Source organism: Coregonus lavaretus, assembly GCF_964263955.1.
Source record: "Coregonus lavaretus genome assembly, chromosome: 23".
Lineage (NCBI taxonomy): Eukaryota > Metazoa > Chordata > Actinopteri > Salmoniformes > Salmonidae > Coregonus > Coregonus lavaretus.
In genome coordinates, this window is record NC_140010.1 from 17149737 (window position 1) to 17175355 (window position 25619).

The following is a 25619-nucleotide window of genomic DNA, read 5'->3' on the forward strand; positions in this document are numbered from 1 at the left end:
CATACGTATTTGATCACCTACCAACCAGTAAGAATTCCGGCTCTCACAGACCTGTTCGTTTTTCTTTAAGAAGCCCTCCTGTTCTCCACAATAACATTTTTGACATGCGTTTTTCTGGATTTTTTTGTTGTTATTCTGTCTCACTGTTCAAATAAACCTACCATTAAAATTATAGACTGATCGTGTCTTTGTCAGTGGGCAAACGTACAAAATCAGCAGGGGATCAAATACTTTTTTCCCTCACTGTAGCATAATCGTATTATTATCTGTAGTCGAAAGCAATGGATTAGAAGAAGCCTACATAACCAACCCAAATACTAATATCCAACATCCATTTATGGGCAGCTATGTAAATTCTAAAGTTGATTTATCCTGCAATAGATGTCGTTCAATTGGTAATATTCATTTTTGTCTTCTTCCAATTCTTCTTAACTGAAAGTAATCACATTACATTACTGAGTTTGGGTAATCCAAAAGTGATGCTACTGATTAAAATTTTGGACAGGTAACTAGTAACTAACGGATCACATTTAGAAAGTAACCTACCCAACCCTGTGAATCTCGAAACTATTTTATATAGCCTACCTTTTTGCCACTTCTTATGTCATTAATTACAAAGCTATTACTAAGTTATCTATTACCATAGTAATTACAGCTTTACTACACAGGTATAAGAGCAGCTGAAGGTAAAGCGTTACCACAATATTAACAATATCTAATAAAATGGCATATCATTCCATTACACACACACACTGGTACCAGAGCAGGGCAATGGCGACAGACAGCTGATTAGTTGGAGACTGACACTAGAGGTGTCCTTTTTCCCAAGCAAACATTCTACAACCCGACAAGGTCGTCCCCAGAAGGAATTGATTCTCAGGTAAATGGATGAGTCCAATCCCACTAAAGGACACTAAAGGACCTCGCTATAAACCCTCTCCCTCGACTCCTAGGGCCTCATTTATCAATCATGCGTAGGCACAAATCTGTGTATAAACCATGCGTGGGATAATTTCCACGCAAAGTGTGAGACTTATCAATATGAACATTTGCTTGAGAGTGAGAATAGATTTACACACAGCCATGACCAAGCGTACGCACAGTGCCATGTGGTGGAATAAGGGAATTGCTTGTCAATCGTAAAATGGGGGAATATCAATTTTTTAAATGTGTGAAATTGTGAGAGTAATAATACTTTTTTTGATTTAGTTGTATTTCCATTGTGACCCCATCAGTACATTTGTCACGATAATAATCCATATAAAGTACAGTAATTTGTTAAGTTAGAGGCACGTGTGAAAGTGAAACCATTGTTGAAATACTATAAAAGACGGAGATCACGTTTATAGCATGCTATTCTCATGCTTAAATTCAAGGTCAGAATACACAGAGAGAAGTGCATAAAAAGGGAATTACGTTCCATGTACGCTTAACTCTGTTGGGAATCAGCCCCTAAGAGCATTGGATATATCTCCTTGAATAGTCATATCATAGAAATAATACTACATAGTGATTATACAACATAGTGATAATACTATATAGTGATAATACAATCAGAGCTTTGGCACTATCTCCTTGAAATACTCCTACCATAGTGGTCCTCTGTAGCTCAATTGGTAGAGCATGGCGCTTGTAACGCCAGGGTAGTGGGTTCGATCCCCGGGACCACCCATACGTAAAAATGTATGCACACATGACTGTAAGTCACTTTGGATAAAAGCGTCTACTAAATGGCATATTATATTATATTATAGTGACAGAATGGATTTCTTTGGTAGCGTCTCCTTGAATAGTCATGGCATAGTAACAGTGCCCCTCAGTGCAACTCTCTCCCCTCAGAGCGATGTTCAGAGAAGGCTTTGATAACGCTGGGCTCAGCGGCGTAGCGGATGAGGGCTGATGGGGGATCCAGAGCAGCTGGTGTGGATGTGGATCCTAATTGAGACCTGGGGCTTTTCAGGGACTGAGCTGAATAAAATAATAAAAGGAGCCTGAATCATTACAGAGAGACACAGATGGGTCGGCTGGGTCGGGTATCCACTCTCCCTGCTTAATGCTTAAACCTTGTACTTTCATATACTCTCCATTACGTTCAGATCGCAGCAGCATCACACAGCCCGGAGTAGAGCCATAAAACTCTCATCACATTCTAGACTACACTGACTGAAACCCCCAGCGTGTTCAAGGAAAGTTGTGATTGTGTGGTTGTCCAAGTTCATTGGAGAGAGTGATGAGAGAAAGGCAGAGGAGGAGGATCAGTCCTGTATCTAGCTGGGACTGCTATTGATGCCTAGACAGCTCCCAGTTCAAGTGAATGGGGAGAAATAGAATGCTATAAACAGGATATAACAATGTAATTCCTCTAACGTAAATAGGACATGTAAGAATATACACTCCTCAAGCTTGCACCCCTGTGTAAGCAGATGTCATTTTTTTAAACGAAAGTCTGTACACTTGAACTATACAACAAAATAACTATATGTCAAGAAACCGCACTGTCATAAGTACGGAGAGATAAGGTTTGCACCCAATTCCACTGTGGTGATAGCAGGACTGGGTGATGCCCCCCCCCCCCCCCCCCCTCCCCTCCCAATGGCCCCACAACGCCCTGAGAGTGAGTACAGGAACGCCTAGTCCTTAAACATTCGCTGTCTGTTTGTCCAGCTGTCCTCTCCTCTCCTGTCCTGTCTTATCTACAGACCCAGGGTCAGTGTGGGACAGCATGAGACAGACACAGCTATTAGGAGGGGTTGACCCATACGCCCAAGTCGGTGGTGTGATAGACACACACACACACACGTCAGCTGTGAGGAAAGGGAGGCCTGCCTGTAGAACTGAAAGACAAAGCTTCATACAGTCATTGTATGTATTTGCTGAAGGGAGTTAGATTCTGATAGTGGTATTTTTGAGCAGAGCAGCAGTAAACCTGGAACTGAACGTGTGACCTTTGTCCCTGGTTGCAGTTTTTTAAGATCAAGTGATGGAATGCAAGACTCGAAGGGAAGTAGCTGATCACGCCCTTTCTCTCCTTCACTCTCTCTGCATAATCACTAACAGTGAGATTGGTCAAATTCATTGAATTATATGGTTCATCATCTACATTGCCAGGACTAGATATGCTGGAGCACTTTGTGTGTGTGTGTGTGTGTGTGTGTGTGTGTGTGTGTGTGTGTGTGTGTGTGAGAGATAGAGAGAGAGAGGGGGTGAGGTAGAAAGCGATGAGTCATGTAGTGATCGTTCACCACATACCGACACATTACAAGGACAAAGGCCTCTCGTTTTACCCACTATCCACCTAATAATATTAGTTTCCTCTATATTTCTATCTCTTTCCACACAAAACAAGGTTACTCACTCTCAATCTAAGCTACTATCTTAGTGTACACACACCCAAACTGAATAATATATTTTTTATCCTTGATGTATTTTATTCAGGATACAGTAACAAAGTGTTGAGTATTGCCATGCTCCCTGCAGACCTCAAAGACAGCACTGTAGATTTATCTGATCAGCTAGTCTGTCTCTCTCTCTCACAGAGAAACTGGGCTGACAAGCACCAGGATCAACTGTCACTGTTGGTGTGCCGTCTCGGACACACACATACACACACACACACCTCTCTTTATAGGGAGATTGTGGCATGGTGTCGGACTGTTGTCCTTGACCTGTCACTGCATGATAATTTGAGGAATAATGCTGCTTTTCCACAGACTATTAATTGTGCCCCTGAGAGTAAAGATGCCATTATCTCCATGAATGTTAACAGTAGAGATAGACTTCAATAGGCTATATTATGTTTTTGACCTGAGGTGGTTTTTGAATAGATTTCACCATTGTCTGCTCAGGGTGTAAATTGTACAGTGAGGGAAAAAAAGTATTTGATCCCCTGCTGATTTTGTACGTCTGCCCACTTTGTACGTTTGCCCACTGACAAAGACATGATCAGTCTATAATTTTAATGGTAGGTTTATTTGAACAGTGAGAGACAGAATAACAACAAAAAAATCCAGAAAAACGCATGTCAAAAATGTTATAAATTTATTTTGCATTTTAATGAGGGAAATAAGTATTTGACCACTCTGAAAAACATTACTTAGTACTTGGTGGCAAAACCCTTGTTGGCAATCACAGAGGTCAGATGTTTCTTGTAATTGGCCACCAGGTTTGCACACATTTCAGGAGGGATTTTGTTCCACTCCTCTTTGCAGATCTTCTCCAAGTCATTAAGGTTTCGAGGCTGACGTTTGGCAACTCGAACCTTCAGCTCCCTCCACAGATTTTCTATGGGATTAAAGTCTGGAGACTGGCTAGGCCACTCCCGGACCTTAATGTGCTTCTTCTTGAGCCACTCCTTTGTTGCCTTGGCTGTGTGTTTTGGGTCATTGTCATGCTGGAATACCCATCCACGACCCATTTTCAATGCCCTGGCTGAGGGAAGGAGGTTCTCACCCAGGATTTGACGGTACATGGCGCCGTCCATCGTCCCTTTGATGCGGTGAAGTTGTCCTGTCCCCTTAGCAGAACCCCCCCCCCAAAGCATAATGTTTCCACCTCCATGTTTGACGGTGAGGATGGTGTTCTTGGGGTCATAGGCAGCATTCCTCCTCCAAACACGGCGAGTTGAGTTGATGCCAAAGAGCTCGATTTTGGTCTCATCTGACCACAACACTTTCACCCAGTTCTCCTCCGAATCATTCAGATGTTCATTGGCAAACTTCAGACGGGCCTGTATATGTGCTTTCTTGAGCAGGGGGACCTTGCGGGCGCTGCAGGATTTCAGTCCTTCACGGCATAGTGTGTTACCAATTGTTTTCTTGGTGACTATGGTCCCAGCTGCCTTGAGATCATTGACAAGATCATCCCGTGTAGTTCTGGGCTGATTCCTCACCATTCTCATGATCATTGCAACTCCACGAGGTGAGATCTTGCATGGAGCCCCAGGCCGAGGGAGATTGACAGTGCTTTTGTGTTTCTTCCATTTGCGAATAATCGCACCAACTGTTGTCACCTTCTCCCCAAGCTGCTTGGCGATGGTCTTGTAGCCCATTCCAGCCTTGTGTAGGTCTACAATCTTGTCCCTGACATCCTTGGAGAGCTCTTTGGTCTTGGCCATGGTGGAGAGTTTGGAATCTGATTGATTGATTGCTTCTGTGGACAGGTGTCTTTTATACAAGTAACAAACTAAGATTAGGAGCACTCCCTTTAAGAGTGTGCTCATAATCTCAGCTCGTTACCTGTATAAAAGACACCTGGGAGCCAGAAATCTTTCTGATTGAGAGGGGGTCAAATGCTTATTTCCCTCATTAAAATGCAAATCAATTTATAACATTTTTGACATGCGTTTTTCTGGATTCTTTTGTTGTTATTCTGTCTCTCACTGTTCAAATAAACCTACCATTAAAATTATAGACTGATCATTTCTTTGTCAGTGGGCAAAAGTACAAAATCAGCAGGGGATCAAATACTTTTTTCCCTCACTGTATGTGCCAGACAGTCTTATTGAACATGTGTGCAATTTTTCCAACCTTTGATGTGTAACTTGAGAATTGACTCTGGAATGATAGTTATCTAGGATATGAATATGATATACAACCTCCACATAATAGCTCTGGAATATGGCATTGCTTACATAGGTGATTTCTCAATGAGTCGCATATTAATTATCTAAATGATGTCACTGATTGAACAGTTGTGGGTTTATATTATCAGATTTTCTATGAAGACTGTAACGGTAATGGAATGTGATCCAGATCTCTCTCTCTCTCTCTCTCTAGACATTCAGTTCAGGAGTTTTCAGTGTGTGTCTTGCTAATGCACTCAAACAATAAAATACCCTAAGGGGCAGACTTCAAAGGCTTGTTTAAATATGGACAAGTAATTATTTTATTTTACTTGTCCATATTTAAACAATACAAGCTAAAGCCTTTGAAGGCTGCCCCTTAGGGATTTTATTGTTTGAGTGCATTAGCAAGAAACACACTGAAAACTCCTGAACTGAATGTCGAGACATGTCGAGAGACATAATTAAACACACATAATTAAAGATGTGTCCTTCTCCTGCTGGATCTGTGCTTCTCTCTCTCACACCTCCTACTCTCCTCTATTCCCTGATCCCAGAGGTGAGAGAATCCTTCTAAACTTATACTGTAAATTAGAGAAAGACTGATAACCAAGGTGATAGTCTGTTGCTAGGCAGTAACTATGCAGCATTCTCACTCCACCCTCCCTGTCTCCCTGGCCTCACACTCCCTGCCAAGCATTTCATCTGTCTCTCTGTCTCTCTCAATTTCCTCATTATATTTCCCTATTCCATTTCTCCTTCTTTATCTCTCTTCAGTCCTCATTCACTGTCAAGCATTTCCTTTCCTTCTCTATCTCTCCCACCTTCTCCCTCTTTCTACTCATTCTCTCACCGCTCACCTCCCTCCCACCCTCTAGTTAGATATGTACTGTACATGCAGCTGTGACCGTTGGTGTTAAACGACACAGTAGACACCACAGCAGGGTGCATGCAGGGAGGCTCCTGTCCCCCCGCCCCCCTCCTCCCTGTCCCCCTCTGTCCCTCCCTGGTCTAGTACTGTCACTCGGGCCAGTGTTCAGGGCCTGATGCCCTCCCCTGCTGTCACACACAGACCCAGAGCACCAATAGGCCTTTTGTGCTCCCGCCCGCCTGTCAAACTAATGGATTAATAAGGCATTGCCTACTGTCTAACACAGAGCTTTCAATTCAACTATCCCCAATGACCATTACAATAGTGAGTGAGTGAGGGCACTAAAGGAAGCATATGGGACAGAATGTTCTGTAGATGTAGCTAGCTGAACTCCTGCTGTGACATGACCATGGTCACGCACGGTCGACATCAGGTTTACTAGCTAACATATTTTGTCCTTCGACCTCAGTCGTGGTTAGACTTTTTATTGTGGTTAACATTAAAACATGCTGTTCCTCAGACTAAGATGTGGTCAGGCTTCTTGCACGGTCAGCTCTCTCTTTGATGCGTATTAATGGTTGAGGTTTCTTTCAACTGTGCAGTCACCAGCTGCTTTGAACTGCATTCATCTGTCATGCTTAGTCAGTCACCCTGGTCGCGTGGTCTGGTTGGTCCCCCATTCTGCACGGTCATGAGTTCTTCATATCCCATGGTCTTATCAGAAGTCCCAGCTCTGACACACATCACACTTTCAACACGCTAGTTTGACACAGCCCAAGACAGAGCAGACTTCCTTGCCTTTGACACACTACCTCGTGGTTTATGTGGTATTGCACAACATTGGGGAACTTGTTTGCCTCCCGTCTTGGTCTTGTCCCCTAGTGACATAGATACTGAAGGTATGGCATGCATGTGTGTGTCATGTGATCACTTCCTGGTGGCAATGTGTAATCGTGGAGCTGTAGCTTTTTACCCTGAACAGGACAGGTCGCTATGCCAGAGGTTATAAGAGGTCATAAACTCTGATAGCCTAAAGACACATTGTGAGTGGGGACCTTGAGTTTCAAATGAGAAGGAAATACAGAGTGCAAACTCATTCCACCCGTCCCCAATTGAAGTACATTGTTTTATTTGTTTTAGAGCTGTCCCTGACTAAAACAAATCTTGGTCGACCGAAAGTCGTCTGTTCTTTCGACCAATCGATTGGTCAAAATTGTTAAACGTGTATTTGTCCATATATAGACACACCCTATGTGTTTTAATAAAATCAACGATAAGCATTGAGCTTGACTGATGCTTAACGCTTACGGTTTGTTGAAATATGACAAATGCCTCAAGAGGGTGCCAGAGATCTAGATAACCAGAATTTTAAAAAACGTAACCTGACCCAACTATTCTCCTCCCGCTTCTGCTGGCTTTCGCAGATTCTGCCATTACTCTCCTGAAGTTGCCGGTAATAGGCTATACGAGGAGTCGGCAACCTTTCTCATGTGGAATACCAATTTATCTTAGCATTTCTACCCATCTGCATGCCAGTTATGGTTTTCATATGCACATTTTCGTGAAACAGTTTCATTTAATTTATAATAACGTCTTCATATCTCAAAATCATTATAATGTGGTTAATCGAAATTCTATCCAAATCTAAATGAAAATGATACAAACCTAAAAAGTAAATTCTATTGCCATTGCCAAATATGTACAAATTGCCTACATAAAGCCAACAAATAAAAACATTGCAGCCTGCAGGTAGAAAATGTCCTGTTAAAAATAAATATCCTATAAATCACATTGGCTACATGTGGCCTGTCTACAAAGAACTTGAAACATTGTATCAACTATTAACTTGGGTCTGGCCCAAAGCTTGCACTAGCGAACTTGCAACATTGTATGAAATATTCTGGGCCCTCAAGAGATTCCCATGCCAGTGAGCTCCGGACAGACACAGCTGTAGGCTATTTGCGCAAGGGATAAGAAGCAGTGCTCATCTTGAGCAGCAGCTCACCAGAGCTGAGTACCAGCACCTCAAATGTTCTACTTGAGCTCCTGTTCCTCTTATAGAATATTAGCTCAAAAGTATTGTGGAGCTCCTGCACCTAACTACAAACAGTACCAGCACCCAAAATGAGTACTAGAACCTATTTCAGTCCAAGTCAAGCACTGATAAGAAGTAATCAGGTAGGCCTATTTTATGACTGGATCAGAGCATTACATTTTTCCCTTTCACGCTGACTGATTATCGAAAGGGAGAGAGCTGGAAAGATTTTTCAAATACATTGAGGATCTAATGTAATTCTCAATGGATGTAAAAACAGACAACATTTGCTTGCTGTTTGAGGTGAAGAAAACATTACTTTGAGAAGCTCCACAGGTCACGTGGTCCTCTGTAGCTCAGCTGGTAGAGCACGGCGCTTGTAACGCCAGGGTAGTGGGTTCGATCCCCGGGACCACCTATACACAAAAAATGTATGCACGCATGACTGTAAGTTGCTTTGGAAAAAAGCGTCTGCTAAATGGCATATTGTTATTAGTGGTGGTGCGTTAAGCCAATCAGAAATACTATCAGATCCCCAAATGGGCACATTTATATGCCTACATTTGCGCGCAGGCCAGGTAGCCTATAGGCCTACTTCTATGCATGCGTGTCCTTACTCAACATTGACAGGAGCGCTCCAAACAAAAGACAATTACTAAATTGACAAAACTCATAAATGGAATGAAATAAACAAAAACTTGTTTCTCACAAGTGTAGCATAGGTTGTGCACTCTGCAAACAATGTGTCCACTCCAACAATGATAACGGGAAGACTGGAATGAAAGTATTGAATGCATTAACAGAAATTACTGTAACCATAGTAACAAACATTATAGATTAGAAATTATAGGAATTAACGGTAAATGTACTACTGGTGATATATGTAACGGGGAATTGATATATATTTAACAATCAAACGCAAACAATTCACACAATGAAGTTATGAAACAATGAATGTGCACAAATTGGCGGGCGAGAGCGCATTCTGGAGAGAGAAGTGCATTGTGCATCTGGGCGCATGGTCAATCCGACTTCTGCATTGGCCATGCAGCATTTATGGTGATACGACCTCAGCAGAGGTCAGGGCATTCATACTTCGCAGAGCAGTGTAGAGCTGTTGTCAAGTGAGTTTGTGTTTTCTACCGTCAACCAATCTTTTCAACGTGGAGCTATACAGAGCCCTCCGCATTGTTACAACATTTGGGAGGCGCATGGCGATGTGGTACGGAGCTGGATTTGGCCTCTGCATGTCTCTGGAGGCTCTGCAATTGCATCACACCCTCCATATGGAGCCTCTGACCAGATTTTTGAATCAAGCATAAATTGGCTTTTAGTCTAGGCCTCCGCAATGGATTAGTACACTGAGATGAGCGGAAATATATATATATATATATATATTTGTTACTGCTCGACTAAAACAATCTCGGTAGACAAACAGCCTAATGACCAAACAATCGACAAGTTTAATAATTGGGGCCAGCCCTAACTCGTTCCTCATAATATTTGCATGCTCTGGATTAGTAATTGCATTTTTGGACAGTCCCGAGCCATTGCAGTTACGTTTACCAGAAATCAAAAACCAATGTAAAGTAATGGATGTGCTGTTTGGTACTTTCCAAAGCTGTGTCTTTGGGTATGTATTGGCTAATCTCGGAACTCTGAACCAAATCTTGTGTGTGCTTGTCTGTCTCTGTTGGCTAACCTGAGCTATACTCAGGGTGTCACACTGACCTACAGACATCCCATGTGTCACACACCTGTCACCATCACGCCCCACCCTTACACAACCTCTCCTTGACTCTTATATCCCTCAGACAGCTGGGAGCACAGAGGAGGCTCCAGTCCAGACCAGAGTACCAGTAACCCAGTAACCCCAACAGCCTGCCTCTCAGTTTACTCACAGCTGCATTGGGCTGAAAGTGTGGGGTGATAGTAGAGTGGACAAGTCAAACAGATTTGGGGTGACATTATCATCATTGACTAAAATGGGTTTACTCTGTATGTATTGTACACATACTTTACATGTAGACTTGAATCAGTATAGATTGATTTATTAGACAAACTCTGCATATATCTACTTCAGTTTCCCCTAAGGTTTCTTTCCAGTAGCGGTGGCAGAGTTAGGGGGGGGGGGGGTGAATGGGGTCTAGCTATTTTTTGCACTGTACTTTGTTAATCAATGTTTGATTGGTTTGTCCAAAGTGGGTTTATTCTGTTCACACATGTATGCACCTACAGCTGTATTCATCAGCAAATGAAAAAAAATATGAGCATGGATATATTGCTAATGCAAATCAGCTGTAGTGGCACAGCATGGTTTGCATTCTGGGAAGCCTACTGCTGATGGGGCAGAGGACTACACTACACAGCCAGAGGGAGAGCACACAGGCATGGGGGGTTGGAGTGGGGGTATACATATCATTATAGACTACACACAGAGGGCAATCTAGGCATTGGAAGGGGAAACTCTGCATAGGAGGCTACAGTACATTTACATGGTTGAATGCTTTTAATGGAGGCTTTAAATCAATGGTTATGGGTTTTGCTGAGTCTCTCTTTATATTTTAAGGCATTGTTAGCAAAGTGGGATGTCGGTTAAAGAAACTGAATTGAGATCAGGGGTTTGCTGCATGGTTCAAATCCTATATAGCAAGTTAGCTAGAATGCTCCTGTAGCTCTGAGTTAATGTTCCCATACAATCTGATAAATAATGTATGTGCTTCATATAGTTATTAGATATGTTGAGTAACACTCTGGCTGAGATAAGTCTGAATACAAAATGGCTGATGTGAATGGGTTGTTTCTCCCTATGCTGTAGTTTGGCTGCCCTCTGTGTGTTTCTTACTTTGTGTGAGAGTCTTTTGAGGAGTTGGGATAAAGCAGAAGACACATTTCCTTTTGACATTTGTGTTCATTAGAAAATCCAGTAACCTTCCTCTGTTCTTCTTCATCTTCTACAGTGGAGTCTGGTGTGTGACTCGGCGTGGAAGGTCCACATTGCTAAGTTCTCTCTGCTAGTGGGATCCATATTCGGATACCTGGTCTTTGGGGTCCTGGCAGACTGGTGAGTTTAATTATTCACTATTACATAATAAGTTATTACGTAATATCTTTATTACATAATAAAGTTATTACATAATATATTTTCATAGACATTTTGTTCAGGAGTTTTCATGTGTGTTTCTTGTTAATGCACTGAAACAATACCCTAAGGGGCAGACTTCAAAGGCTTTATTTAGCTTGTATTGTTTAAATATGGACAAGTAATTAAAGATCTTTCCTACTGTATTTGTGCTTCATCCTCTCTCTCTCTCTGTCTCTCTCTCTCCCCCATCCCTCCCTCTCTCCCTCCATCCTCAGGTTTGGTCGCCACCCGGTCCTAATCATCTCGGTCCTGTTCATGCTGGTTTTCGGCCTGACCGTGGCCTTCTCGGTCAATGTTCCCATGTTCAGCACCCTGCGCTTCTTCGAGGGCTTCTGCCTGGCAGGCATCGCCCTCTCCCTCTACATCCTCAGTAAGTCCTCAGTAAGTCCTGCAGACCTACTACACCATGCTATTCTGCATGCCTTTGCTATACTGTACAATCCATTGATTTATCTGTTTAGTGAGAATTTCAATTAGCGCTTTAGTAATGGATGTGCTGCTGTGTGGGCAGTAGTTGGTTCCCATAGCCTTGTCTTTGTGGAGTGTGTTATAGTTAGTAGACCCACATGTCTTGAGTTAGAATTCACATTCTATATTCAGTGCATTCGGAAAGTATTCAGACCCCTTGACTTTTTCCACATTTTGTTACCTTACAGCCTTATTCTAAAATTGATTAAATTGTTTTTTCCCCTCATCAATCTACACACAATACCCCATAATGACAAAGCAAAAACAGTTTTTTGAGGAACTTTTCCAAAATAATTAAATAAATAAATACTGAAATATACCATTTACAAAAGTATTCAGACCCTTTAATCAGTACTTTGTTGAAACATCTTTGGCAGTGATTACAGCCTCAAGTCTTCTTGGGTATGATGCTACAAGCTTGGCACACCTGTATTTGGGGAGTTTCTCCCATTCTTCTCTGCAGATCCTCTCAAGCTCTGTCAGGTTGGATGGGGAGCGTCGCTGCACAGCTATTTTCAGGTCTCCCCAGAGATGTTCGATCGGGTTCAAGTCCGGGCTCTGGCTGGGCCACTCAAGGACATTCAGAGACTTGTCCCGAAGCCACTGCTGCGTTGTCTTGGCTGTGTGCTTAGGGTCGTTGTCCTGTTGGAAGGTGAACCTTCGCCCCAGTCTGAGGTCCTGAGCGCTCTGGAGCAGGTTTTCATCAAGGATCTCTCTGTACTTTGCTCCGTTCATCTTTCCCTCGATCCTGACTAGTCTCCCAGTCCCTGCTGCTGAAAAACATCCCCACAGCATGATGCTGCCACCACCATGTTTCACCGTAGGGTGGTGTCAGATTTCCTCCAGATGTGACGCTTGGCATTCAGGCCAAAGAATTCAATCTTGGTTTCATCAGACCAGAGAATCTTGTTTCTCATGGTCTGAGAGTCCTTTAGGTGCCTTTTGGCAAACTCCAAGTGGGCTGTCATGTGCCTTTTACTGAGGAGTGGCTTCCGTCTGGCCACTGTACCATAAAGGCCTGATTGGTGGAGTGCTGCAAGATGGTTGTCCTTCTGGAAGGTTCTCCCATCTCCACAGAGTAACTCTGGAGCTCTGTCAGAATGACCATCGGGTTCTTGGTCACCTCACTGACCAAGGCCCTTCTCCATCGATTGCTCAGTTCGGGCGGCCAGCTCTATGAAGAGTCTTGGCGATTCCAAACTTCTTCCATTTAAGAATGATGGAGGCCATTGTGTTCTTGGGAACCTTCAATGCTGCAATTTTTTGGTACCCTTCCCCAGATCTGTGCCTAGACACAATCCTGTCTCGGAGCTCTACAGACAATTCCTTCGACCTCATGGCTTGGTTTTTGCTCTGACATGCACGGTCAACTGTGGGACCTTATATAGACAGGTGTGTGCCTTTCCTAATTATGTCCAATCAATTGAATTTACCACAGGTGGACTCCAATCAAGTTGTTGAAACATCTCAAGGATGATCAATGGAAACAGGATGCACTTGAGCTCAATTTTGCACGGCAAGCGGTACCGGAGTGCCAAGTCTAGGTCCAAAAGACTTCTCAACAGCTTCTACCCCCAAGCCATAAGACTCCTGAACAGCTAATCATGGCTACCCGGACTATTTGCACTGCCCCCCCACCCCATCTTTTTACGCTGCTGCTACTCTGTTAATTATTTATGCATAGTCACTTTAACTCTACCCACATGTACATATTACTTCAACTACCTCAACTAGCCGGTGCCCCCGCACATTGACTCTGCACCGGTACCCCCCTGTATATATAGCCTCCCTACTGTTATTTTATTTTACTTCTGCTCTTTTTTTCTCAACACTTTTTTGTTGTTGTTTTATTTTACTTTTTTATAAAAAAATAAATGCACTGTTGGTTAAGGGCTGTAAGTAAGCATTTCACTCTAATGTCTGCACCTGTTGTATTCGGCGCATGTGGCCAATAAAATTTGATTTGATTTGACTTGAATTTCCAATCTCATAGCAAAGGGTCTCAATACTTATGTAAGTATGGTATTTCTGTTTTTTAGGTTTAATAAATTTGCTAAAATGTCTAAAAACTTGTTTTTGCTTTGTCAATCAATTTTAGAATAAGGCTGTAACGTAACAAAATGTGGAAAATGTTAAGGGGTCTTATTACTTTCCAAATGCGCTGTATCATCAGATGGTGTTGCTGTATGACTAAGAGTAGGGAAATCCGCTATTCATGAGGTGTATTGTAAGTATGTTGTGAGGGCTGAAGTGTGTTCTTTCCAACAGATACTGTTAGTTCTAGTTGCCTGTAAACTGTTAAAACAGGCCTCTGCATCACTGGAGATGACTGCAAGTGATTCAGAAGGAGCTGTGGAAACCTACTGGAGCCTCATAGAGATATATATCTGTACTGCCTAGCTTTTCCTATGCGTTTCATGTAGATGCTGTTGCAGCAGCTTCCGTAAGTCCAAGCTAGCTGCCTGTGTTTTCACTTATCCCTGTTGCCACCAGCCCAGGCATCTGCATTGATAGAGACGACTACTAGCATTTGTACTTGTGTGGAAACCTAGTCTGTGTCCAAAATGGCACACTATTCCCTAGATAGTGCACTACTTTTGACCAGTGTTCTGTGTCAAAAGCATGTAGGGAATAGGGTGCCATTTCAGACGCAGCCCTTTCCAATGTGGGTCATGTTTGTGCAGGGTCAGCAGAGGTTCAGAGGCTGTTGAATATGTACTTAACACAGAGGGAGGCTGGAGAATGGCAAAGGCCACTGTGTAGGCGTAGTAGCAATACTGTCTGGTCTACTACATGGATCACTGGCAGAGCAGTGTCAGTCTCACACCTTTGAGGGGGTCAGTTACAATAGGTTTGTTTTGGTCTGGGTTGTAGTTCTAGGAAAGACGACATGGCATTGCTGGTAGACAGAGAGTGGAAAGTTATCAAGAGCGTGTGTACCTGTGGAGCCAAATTCACTTGATCAAAGAGCCTTTCAGTGTAAATGTAGCCTCTGATAGCATGCAACTTCTATTTTAGAGGGAGGCCCTCCGAAGCACAATTAAGCTCACTCGGCCAAATAAAAGTTTTTCCTGGGTTTGTCCTCTTATTAATGCTAATCAATCGACTGACTGACAAATACTGAGAGGGAAAAGGAGGAGGGGGGATATTGATAACCTGTCCGCTCCACTCTACTCCCTGGCCTTGCTCACTGCAGCGCTTCAGTGGTACTGTACTCTCCATAACAGTCACAGAGAGATGAATCCTCATTGCCGTTGAATGGTGACCTTTTCTCTCCACAGTAAAGGTTTGATGAGCAATAATCTGCTTTAGACAGCTGTTCCAGTCGGTCCTGCCGCTCGTTACTGTTGAAATGCATTTACCCAGCTAGCGAAGCGGGAGGAAGGGAGGTAGGAAGGGTGGAGGAGGGGGAGTTAATAGCGTCCTGATAACTAGTTGTGGTTGATGCCCAGTACAATCCCGCTGTATGATAGATCCCTAAAAGCCTCTTTGGCTGTAGTAATTGCCTGTTGCAGAGGGAGGAGGGGATGGAGGGGGCAGAGGGGCCCGCCATGTTCTTGTCATTCTAACTTAATCCACACTGTCTACCTTGAAAAGCCTTGCAGCTCTCCAAAAATAGAGCACTAGGATTGGTCCGTACTGAGTGGAGCAGAGTGGAGGGGCAGGATGAATGTGGAGACTAGAGGGGTTCCTGGCTGTTCAGAGGTTGCAGAGAATAGGAATAGTTGTTGTGTAATGGGGCAGATGTTTGTAAAGCAGTGATGAAGTGTCAGACTGATGAGTGTTGACTGTAGTTGGGGTGTTAAGAATGCAGAGTGATTGATGTGTACAGTACAGTCGTGGTCAAACGTTTTGAGAATGACACAAGTATTGGTCTTCACAAAGTTTGCTGCTTCAGTGTTATGAGATATTTTTGTCAGATGTTACTATGGTATACTGAAGTATAATTACATTTTAAAGCTTCTAGTCTGTTATTCTAACTCAATCAGCATGACAGAGTGATCTCCAGCCTTGTCCTCGTAAACACTCACCTGTGTTAACGAGAGAACCACTGACATGATGGCAGCTGGTCCTTTTGTGGCAGGGCTGAAATGCAGTGAAAATGTTTTTGGGGATTAAGTTCATTTTCATGGCACAGAGGGACTTTGCAATTAATTGCAATTCATCTGATCACTCTTCATGACATTCTGGAGTATATGCAAATTGCCATCATCAAAACTGAGGCAGCAGACTTAGTGAAAATTAGTATTTCTGTCATTGTCAAAACTTTTGACTACGACTGTACATGCTTCTGTAATTTTTTTCCATCTGATTTCTGTCTCCTTAGCTCATTATAGCATACTGCAGGGTCCAAGGCCGTGTCCGAAATCTGTTTTGCCTACTACAATTACCAAAACTATACTGAATAAAAATATAAACACATGCCACAATTGCATTTTTTTTACTGAGTTACAGTTCATATAAGGAAATCAAATAAATTCAATAGGCCCTAATCTATGGATTTCACATGACTGCAATACAGATATGCATCTGTTGGTGACAGATACCTTTAAAAAAAAGTAGGGGCGTGGATCAGAAAACCAGTCAGTATCTGGTGTGATGCAGCGCATTTGCCTCATGCAGCGCAACACATCTCCTTCGCATATAGTTGATCAGGCTGATTATTGTGGCCTGTGGAATGTTGTCCCAATCCTCTTCAATGGCTGTGTGAAGTTGCTGGATATTGTCGGCAACGGGAACACGCTATCATACACGTCAATCCAGAGCATCCCAAACATGCTCAATGGGTGACATGTCTGGTGAGTATGCAGGCCATGGAAGAACTGTGACATTTTCATCTTCCAGGAATTGTGTACAGATCCTTGCGACATGGGGGCGTGGATTATCATGCTGAAACATGAGGCGATGGCGGAGGATGAATGGCACGATAATGGGGCTCAGGATCTTGTCACGGTATCTCTGTGCATTCAAATTGCTACTGATAAAATGCAATTTTGTTTGTTGTCTGTAGCTTATGCCTGCCCATGCCATATCCCACCGACACCATGGGGCACTCTGTTCACAACGCTGACATCAGCAAACTGATCGCCCACACAACGCCATACACATGGTCTGCGGTTGTGAGGCCGGTTGGACATACTGACACATTCTCTAAAACAACGTTGGAGGTGGCTTATGGTAGAGAAATTAACATTTAATTATCTAGTAACAGCTCTGGTGGACATTCCAGCAGTCAGCATGCCAATTGTACACTCCCTCAAAACTTGAGACATTGGTGGCATTGTGTTGTGTGACAAAACTGCACATTTAAGAGAGGCCTTTTATTGTCCCCAGCACAAGGTGCACCTGTGTAATGATCATGCTGTTTAATCAGCTTCTTGATCTGCCACACCTGTCAGGTGGATGGATTATCTTGGCAAAGGAGAAATGCTCACTAACAGGGGTGTTAACAAATGTGTGCACAAAACTTGAGAAAAATAAGATTTTTGTGCATATGGAAAATTTCTGGGATCTTTTATTTCAGCTCATGAAACATGGGACCAACAATTTACATGTTGCATTTCTATTTTTGTTCAGTGTACATACTGTGTACTAAACATATACTGCATGCTATTTCATATACGAAAATTATGAAAATGTATGCACTCACTACTTACTGTAAGTCGCTCTGGATAAGAGTGTCTGCTAAATGACAAATGTAAAATGTAGAACGTACTGTTTAGTCAAATTGATTGCAGTAAGCAACAAAATATGAACATACTAGGCTTACCCATACTGAGAATGTGTCATCTCACTGTTTGCTGACTAGATACTGTGTGTGTATGGACACAATTAAATTGAGGCCCAGTCTCTCTTTCTCTCTCTCTCTCTCTCTCTCTCTCTCTCTCTCTCTGTCTGTCTGTCTGTCTGTCTGTCTGTCTGTCTGTCTGTCTGTCTGTCTGTCTGTCTGTGTCTGTCTGTCTGTCTGTCTGTCTGTCTGTCTGTCTGTCTGTCTGTCTGTCTGTCTGTCTGTCTGTCTGTCTGTCTGTCTGTCTGTCTGTCTGTCTGTCTGTCTGTCTTGCCAATTCTTTCTCCCGCCCGCTCCACCCTTCTCTTTCTCTCTGTCTAGTCTCCACCTCTCCGCCCTCTGTCTTTCTCTCTCCTGTTTTTCCACTCATCATCAACTGCCATCCCAGTGATTGCTGAGTAAATACTGTAGAGTGTATGTACGCTTTAAGGAGTGCCACTAAATCACTCGGGCAACTCTCCTCAGGCAACAGTGATAAAAGACTATGTATGTACCTGGAGTTCAAACCCACTACATTTCATTCTCCGTCAGTGTTTTTGAGCAACACACATCAGACAGGCAGAGCAAGGAGAGGGATTTTCCATCAAGGTTATGTGCTAATTGGTCGGGACTACATTCTCTGTCTACTTGTTAAAACTATCGCACATTCATTGTTATAGTTTTTTTGTTGTTGTTAGAATCGCTAGTGTAACTAGCAAACCCATGGTGGGCCTATATTTGCTTTAAAGATTTGTCTAGATAATGTCTGAGCTCGCAATTTCAATTTTAGTATTCAAATTCATACCAGTACAGTTTGGAATAATCGCTCGATGTAATGTGTGTCGTTTTGTTCTCTCTCCGGAGTTAGCTAGCTAGCCAAGTCATTTAAGTTGATTGAGTCTCTGTTGTAAGCTATACTGTAGTCTGTATTGTTGGTCATATCGTTGAGGTGGTATACATGATATGGTTATGGTCACATCTTCCCTCTGCCTCTCTGTATGTTGCCAGAACTCCACTAATGCTGGTGCTAATAAGGCTGGTCTTATTGTTATTCAAACCCTACATCACTATAGCTATTCTATTGCTATGTATATTATAGGCATCTTTAGACTTTGACTTGACAAAAAGAGTCTGTTCACAAAAACACAAGCATTCAGGCCAAATGGAAGGAATTGTGGTAGCCTCACATGCCAGGCATCTAGACCGTCATATCAGCACGGCTATTAAGAGACGTGAATTGTGAGGAAACCTGGGAAAAACAGTGTAGTATTTGGGTCAAGGGTAAAGTATTGGACCAAGGGAGTGACTATATATTAAATATATGTTATTGTAGTAATGTCACCTTGCCTTGCAATCCAAGATTCCCCACATAAATGGCATTATTCCCTTCCTCCTTTTCCCAAAGTGAGTAAGTAGTCATAATCCTGGTAGACTAATTGACTTTGCCAGTTGGTCACACACGTTGGTCTGAAGAGAGAGACTGTAATCCAGGTAAAACCCTGCAGTGTTCACTGTCAACAAAGTGACATTTCCCCATGTAAACCACCATGTAAGCTACCGCATCTGGTTTCATTCTACCTAGAGACAGGACGCAGTGCTGCACCATAGAGTTGATTGATGTTGACAAACTCTCTGTGTGGCTCATGTTCTCCCGTAGTCACACACAGAGACACAGTGACTCAAAAGGCTCTGGAGTGCATATGACAGTGATTCCCCTACCATTACATAAGTAGGGTTGGCCCTTCCATCTATCTTCCACCTGTTATTCCTGGGCTAAAAGTATTTCACATGGTATGTTTGGGCCCTGAATAGGCTTGCAAAATTACTGTAACTTTCCCACAATTCCCTGGTTTTCCAGAAATCCTGTCTGGAGGATTCCGGATTTGTTACTTAATCCCTTCTGTGTCTGGGAATCTTCCAACCGGGATTTCTGAACAACCTGGGAATTTTGTGAAGTTTACCAGAATTTTGCAACCCTAGCCCTGGATGCTGCTTGGGGGGCCCTACTGTACCACACCGCCAATGGCAACACTGACGTGTAGGAGAAACACTGAGGGTATGGTTAGTAAAAGGACAGAAGCAGCCCCCCACCTCCCCTCGCTCTCCCACCCTTAACTATATCCCCAGTGCCAGCCCGCCAGTCAGCCAGCCAGACAGTCTGTTGGTGAGTTGTATTGCGGGTGGTAAGTCCCTGTAGGAGAGAGGTTTGTGTAAATTCCTGTATTTGTTCCACTAAGCTGGCTTGTCGGGTTCAGGCATACTGCAGGGGCGGACAGGGCTGATATGAGGCGACACCTAATACTGCTCCTGATGCTACTGCCTTCCAGACAGACTGAGAGAGAGAGAGAGAGAGAGAGAGAGAGAGAGAGAGAGAGAGAGAGAGAGAGAGAGAGAGAGAGAGAGAGAGAGAGAGAGAGAGAGAGAGAGAGAGAGAGAGAGAGAGAGAGAGAGAGAGAGAGAGAGAGAGAGAGAGAGAGAGAGAGAGAGAGAGAGAGAGAGAGAGAGAGAGAGAGAGTACAGAGGGAGGGATAGGGTGGGGAGAGGGACATGGGAGAGACAAGACTAGTGAGGGATAGTGAGAGAGGAGAGAGACTGGGGGAGAGAGACTTGGGGAGAGAGAGACTGGGGGAGAGAGAGACTGGGGAGAGAGAGAGACGGGGAGAGAGGGGGACGGGGAGAGACAGCGAGATGGAGAGAGAGCGAGAGAGATGGAGAGAGATAGACGGGAGAGAGAAACGGGGGGAGAGAGATAGATGGGGAGAGAGAGAGAGAGAGAGACGGAGAGAGAGAGAGAGAGAGAGAGAGAGAGAGAGCGAGACAGGGAGAGCGAGACAGGGAGAGAAAGAGACTGGGAGAGAAAGAGACTGGGAGAGAAAGAGACAGGGAGAGAAAGAGACTGGGAGAGAAAGAGACGGGCAGAGAGACATTGGGAGAGAGAGACGGGGAGAGAGAGACGGGGAGAGAGAGACTGGGGATAGAGAAAGACGGGGGAGAGAGAAAGACGGGGGAGAGAAGAAGACGGGGAGAGAAAGAGATGGGGGAGAAGACGGGGGAGAGAGAGAGAGACGGGGGAGAGAGAGAAAGGACAGGGGAGAGAGAGAGAGAGACTGGAGGAAAGAGAGACGGTGGATAAAGATAGGGGAGAGAGAGAGAGATGGGGGAGAGAGAGACGGGGGAGAGAGAGAGAGAGAGAGAGAGATGGGGAGACAGAGAGACGGGGAGAGAGAGTGAGAGGGAAACAGAAACCGAGGGGACAGATGGGAGAGAGGGATTACAAAGGGACATTATATAAGCATCACAGCTCTATGTAATGACTCATTAGTATGCTAATTATTTAATGTTATCACTCTGTGTTAGGGTTTGCTGTGCATTTACCTACAATGCCCACGATGTGCTCTCCACTCCACAGGAGCAGGCCATTTTAAGACTGGCACATCCAACCTATCCACCTGTACATAGCAGAATAGCAAAGCTGACGCCTAAAGAGTCATCTGATACACCACTATTTTTTTTTTTACCTCAGGGTTCCATCACTGCAGTATGTTAGTGTTTTTAGCAATGTAGCATCAGGAATTGCTCCAGTGCTTAGCCAGGGTCACGTTAATGCTAACGTCTGTAGCTTAGCGTGTAAATGCAGAGCTGTGTTTTTCATCAGCTTGTTTTCAGGGAGTGTTCTGCTCCCAACACGGCTGGGTCTGACTCATGCTAGCTGTATGTGTGTGTGTGTGAGTGAGAGAGTTCATTGTGGTCTGTGATCAGTGTTTGCCAGGGTTATTGTGCTCTGGGGTATGGTAGACCTAGCTAGCTATATTGATTTATCTCTGTATATGTTATTGTTAGCTCATGTTTTGCCCGCTTATATAGACCATTACTTCTCTTCCAGCCTGTAATACGATTGAATTCAACTATTGAACTATATACAGTACGTTCCATCTGATAGTCTTAATTGGATCATTTTAGCTAGATCATCGGATCATTTTAGTAGCCTACAATTTATTCCTTTAACTTAATGAATCGTAAATGTTGACAACCATGCTCTTCAAATCAAATCAAATGTTATTGGTCACATACACATATTTAGCAAATGTTATTGCGGGTGTAGCGAAATGCTTGTGTTCCTAGCTTCAACAGTGCAGTAGTATCTAACAATTCACAACAATATACACAAATGTAAAAGTAAAAGAATGGAATTCTTAGTCTAATGACAAAAGTATACAGTGTATTGGAGAGATCTCAATATATTGTATATCTACAACCCGGACAACGCAGTCATAGAAGACAAGCAAACATAGAAATCATATCATATCAACCCTGTTAGTAGGCCTCTGCTTGTTGATTCATATACTGTATCGGGAGCTCGTGTGATCCTAGAATGTTGAACAGTGTTTCAACAGAAACTACTTGATGTCACTCTGGCTGCAGTGTTCCAAAGTCTTGCACCTGCCTGCCTTATGCGAGTGTGCGCCTGTGTGTGTGTTGCCTTGCCTTGCCTCAGGGCCCTTGTTGAGGGATGAGGGATGAGCTAGTAGAGCTGATGATGTCATCAGACAGTTAATTAGGACTGCCCCAGCCCTGTGTACTAGGAGTCACAAGTGTGTGTGGGTAGGATTATCCAGATTTGACTACATGTTTTTGTTGTCTGCCACATGCCTACCACTAATCTAGTCTAGGTGATTTGATCAGGTTTCTTGATCTGTTTATGGGATAAAGAAGCAGGTTGTATCTTGATCACTGAACCGCTGACAGTAAATGAGACATACTACCTATATGTGATCAGTCCATTCATTCTAGTCAGACTAATGTGTTTTAGTGTTGACGCATCTCAACACTCACAAGGCTGCATTGATTATTCTGTGTGGTTACACCTTAGAGTCTGCACTCATTTCAACTTAATTACATACATAGGCCTACTCCTATACTACTTCACCAAAAGTATGTTGACACCTGCTTGTCAAATATCTAATTCCAAAATCATGGGCATTAATATGGAGTTGGTCCCACCTTTGCTGCTATAACAGCCTCCAGTCTTCTGGGAAGGCTTTCCACTAGATGTTGGAACATTGCTGCGGGGACTTGCTTCTATTCATCTAGAGCATGAGTGAGGACAGGCACTGATATTGGGCGATTAGGCCTGGCTCGCAGTCAGCGTTCCAATTCATCCTGAAGGTGGTCGATGGGGTTGAGGTCAGGGCTCTGTGCAGGCCAGTCAAGTTGTTCCACACCAACCTCGAAAAACCATTTCTATATGGACCACACTTTGTGCATGGGGGCATTGTCATGCTGAAACAAGAAAGGGCCTTCCCCAAACACAAAGTCGGAAGCACAGAATCGTCTAGAATGTCATTGTATGCTGTAGCGTTAAGATTTATCTTGGTGATGTGGATATACTCAGAATACATATTCCAAATGAAATAAATGATCTCACTCCAGTACATTTTTATAGAAAGTTAGCAAAAATAGATAAGATCTTGCTACCATGGAAAGGTAAATACCTGTCTATTTGTGGAAAAATCACCCTGATTAACTCTTTAGTATTATCCCAGTTTACCTATTTGCTTATGGTCTTGCCTATGCCTAGCGAACAGTTTGTTAAATTATATGAGAAAAAAATATTCAATTTTATTTGGAATGACAAGCCAGACAAAATTAAATCCTCCAGAAACGACAGAACAAATAATGCAACATATATTGTGGTTAAACTCAAATATACTAATTGATAAAAAAACATTATTTTTCAAAAAAATGTTTAAAAAAGGTATAATCTTCGTAAATGATATCATAGGTAAGACTGGTGGAGTTATGTCACACATGCAGCTAACAAAAACATATGGAAATGTCTGTTCTACCCAAAATTACAACCAAATAATTGCAGCATTACCGCAAAAATGGAAGAGGAAAGTGGAAGGGGGAAAAAGTAAGGAACTTGTCTGTCGGCCCTGCATTAAAGAACATAATTGGTTAAAGAAAATAGTGATAAATAAAAAAGTATACCAGTTTCATTTAAGGACCAAAGGATTGACAGCCGTCCCATATAGATTGCAAAATAAACAGTCCTCTCACTGTCAACTGCGTTTATTTTCAGCAAAAGTAACATGTGTAAATATTTTTATGAACATAACAAGATTCAACAACTGAGACATAAACTGAACAAGTTCCACAGACGTGTGACTAACAGAAATTGAATAATGTGTCCCTGAACAAAGGGGGGTCAAAATCAAAAGAAACAGTCAGTATCTGGTGTGGCCACCAGCTGCATTAAGTACTGCAGTGCATCTCCTCCTCATGGACTGCACCAGATTTGCCAGTTCTTGCTGTGCGATGTTACCCCACTCTTCCACCAAGGCACCTGCAAGTTCCCAGACATTTCTGGGGGGAATGGCCCTAGCCCTCACCCTCCGATCTAACAGGTCCCAGACGTGCTCAATGGGATTGAGATCCGAGCTCTTCATTGGCCATGGCAGAACACTGACATTCCTGTCTTGCAGGAAATCACGCACAGAACGAGCAGTATGGCTGGTGGCATTGTCATGCTGGAGGGTCATGTCAGGATGAGCCTGCAGAAAGGGCACCACATGAGGGAGGAGGATGTCTTCCCTGTAACGCACAGCATTGAGATTTCCTGCAATGACAACAAGCTCAGTCCGATGATGCTGTGACACACCGCCACAGACCATGACGGACCCTCCACCTCCATATCGATCCCGCTCCAGAGTACAGGCCTTGGTGTAACGCTCATTCCTTCGACGATAAACGCGAATCCGACCATCACCCCTGGTGAGACAAAACCGCGACTCGTCAGTGAAGAGCACTTTTTGCCAGTCCTATCTGGTCCAGCGACGGTGGGTTTGTGCCCATAGGCGACGTTGTTGCCGGTGATGTCTGGTGAGGACCTGCCTTACAACAGGCCTACAAGCCCTCAGTCCAGCCTCTCTCAGCCTATTGTGGACAGTCTGAGCACTGATGGAGGGATTGTGCGTTCCTGGTGTAACTCAGGCAGTTGTTGTTGCCATCCTGTACCTGTCCTGCAGATGTGATGTTCGAATGTACCGATCCTGTGCAGGTGTTGTTACATGTGGTCTGCCACTGCGAGGACGATCAGCTGTCCGTCCTGTGTCCCTGTCTTAGACGTCTCACAGTATGGACATTGCAATTTATTGCCCTGGCAACATCTGCAGTCCTCATGCCTCCTTGCAGCATGCCTAAGGCACGTTCACGCAGATGAGCAGGGACCCTGGGCATCTTTCTTTTGGTGTTTTTCAGAGTCAGTAGAAAGGCCTCTTTAGTGTCCTAAGTTTTCATAACTGTGACCTTAATTGCCTACCATCTATAAGCTGTTAGTGTCTTAACGATCGTTCCACAGGTGCGTGTTCATTCATTGTTTATGGTTCATTGAACAAGCATGGGAAACAGTGTTTAAACCCTTTACGATGAAGATCTGTGAAGTTATTTGGATTTTTACAAATTATCTTTGAAAGAGAGGGTGCTGAAAAAGGGTTTAGTTAGGAAGAGATTTTTGACATACTGATTGCATGGCATAGTGTTTATGAACTGATACGCAAAACGACGCCGGATTCATAACTTAGAATTTCAATTTAAGTTATTATACAAAATTCTTGCTACCAATAGAATGTTATTTATTTGGGAGATACAATCTTCCCAGCTCTGCAGATTTTGCTGCGAAGAGACAGAATCATTAGATCATTTGTTTTGGTACTGTCCATTTGTAGCTTGTTTTTTGTCACAGGTCCAGGAATGGCTGAAGGAATGCAATAT

At 43.4% G+C, this 25619-nt stretch overlaps 1 protein-coding gene across 1 annotated transcript in view; it reads left to right on the plus strand.

Annotated features, from left to right (window-relative positions):
- LOC311098985 (solute carrier family 22 member 23-like) overlaps positions 1–25619 on the plus strand; it is a 74918-nt gene that overhangs the window by 6233 nt on the left and 43066 nt on the right. The window contains exons 2-3 of the mRNA XM_084139564.1: positions 11427–11530; positions 11827–11981. Of these exons, the coding sequence (XP_083995690.1) occupies positions 11427–11530; positions 11827–11981 (259 nt within the window). The remainder of the gene's footprint in view (positions 1–11426; positions 11531–11826; positions 11982–25619) is intronic.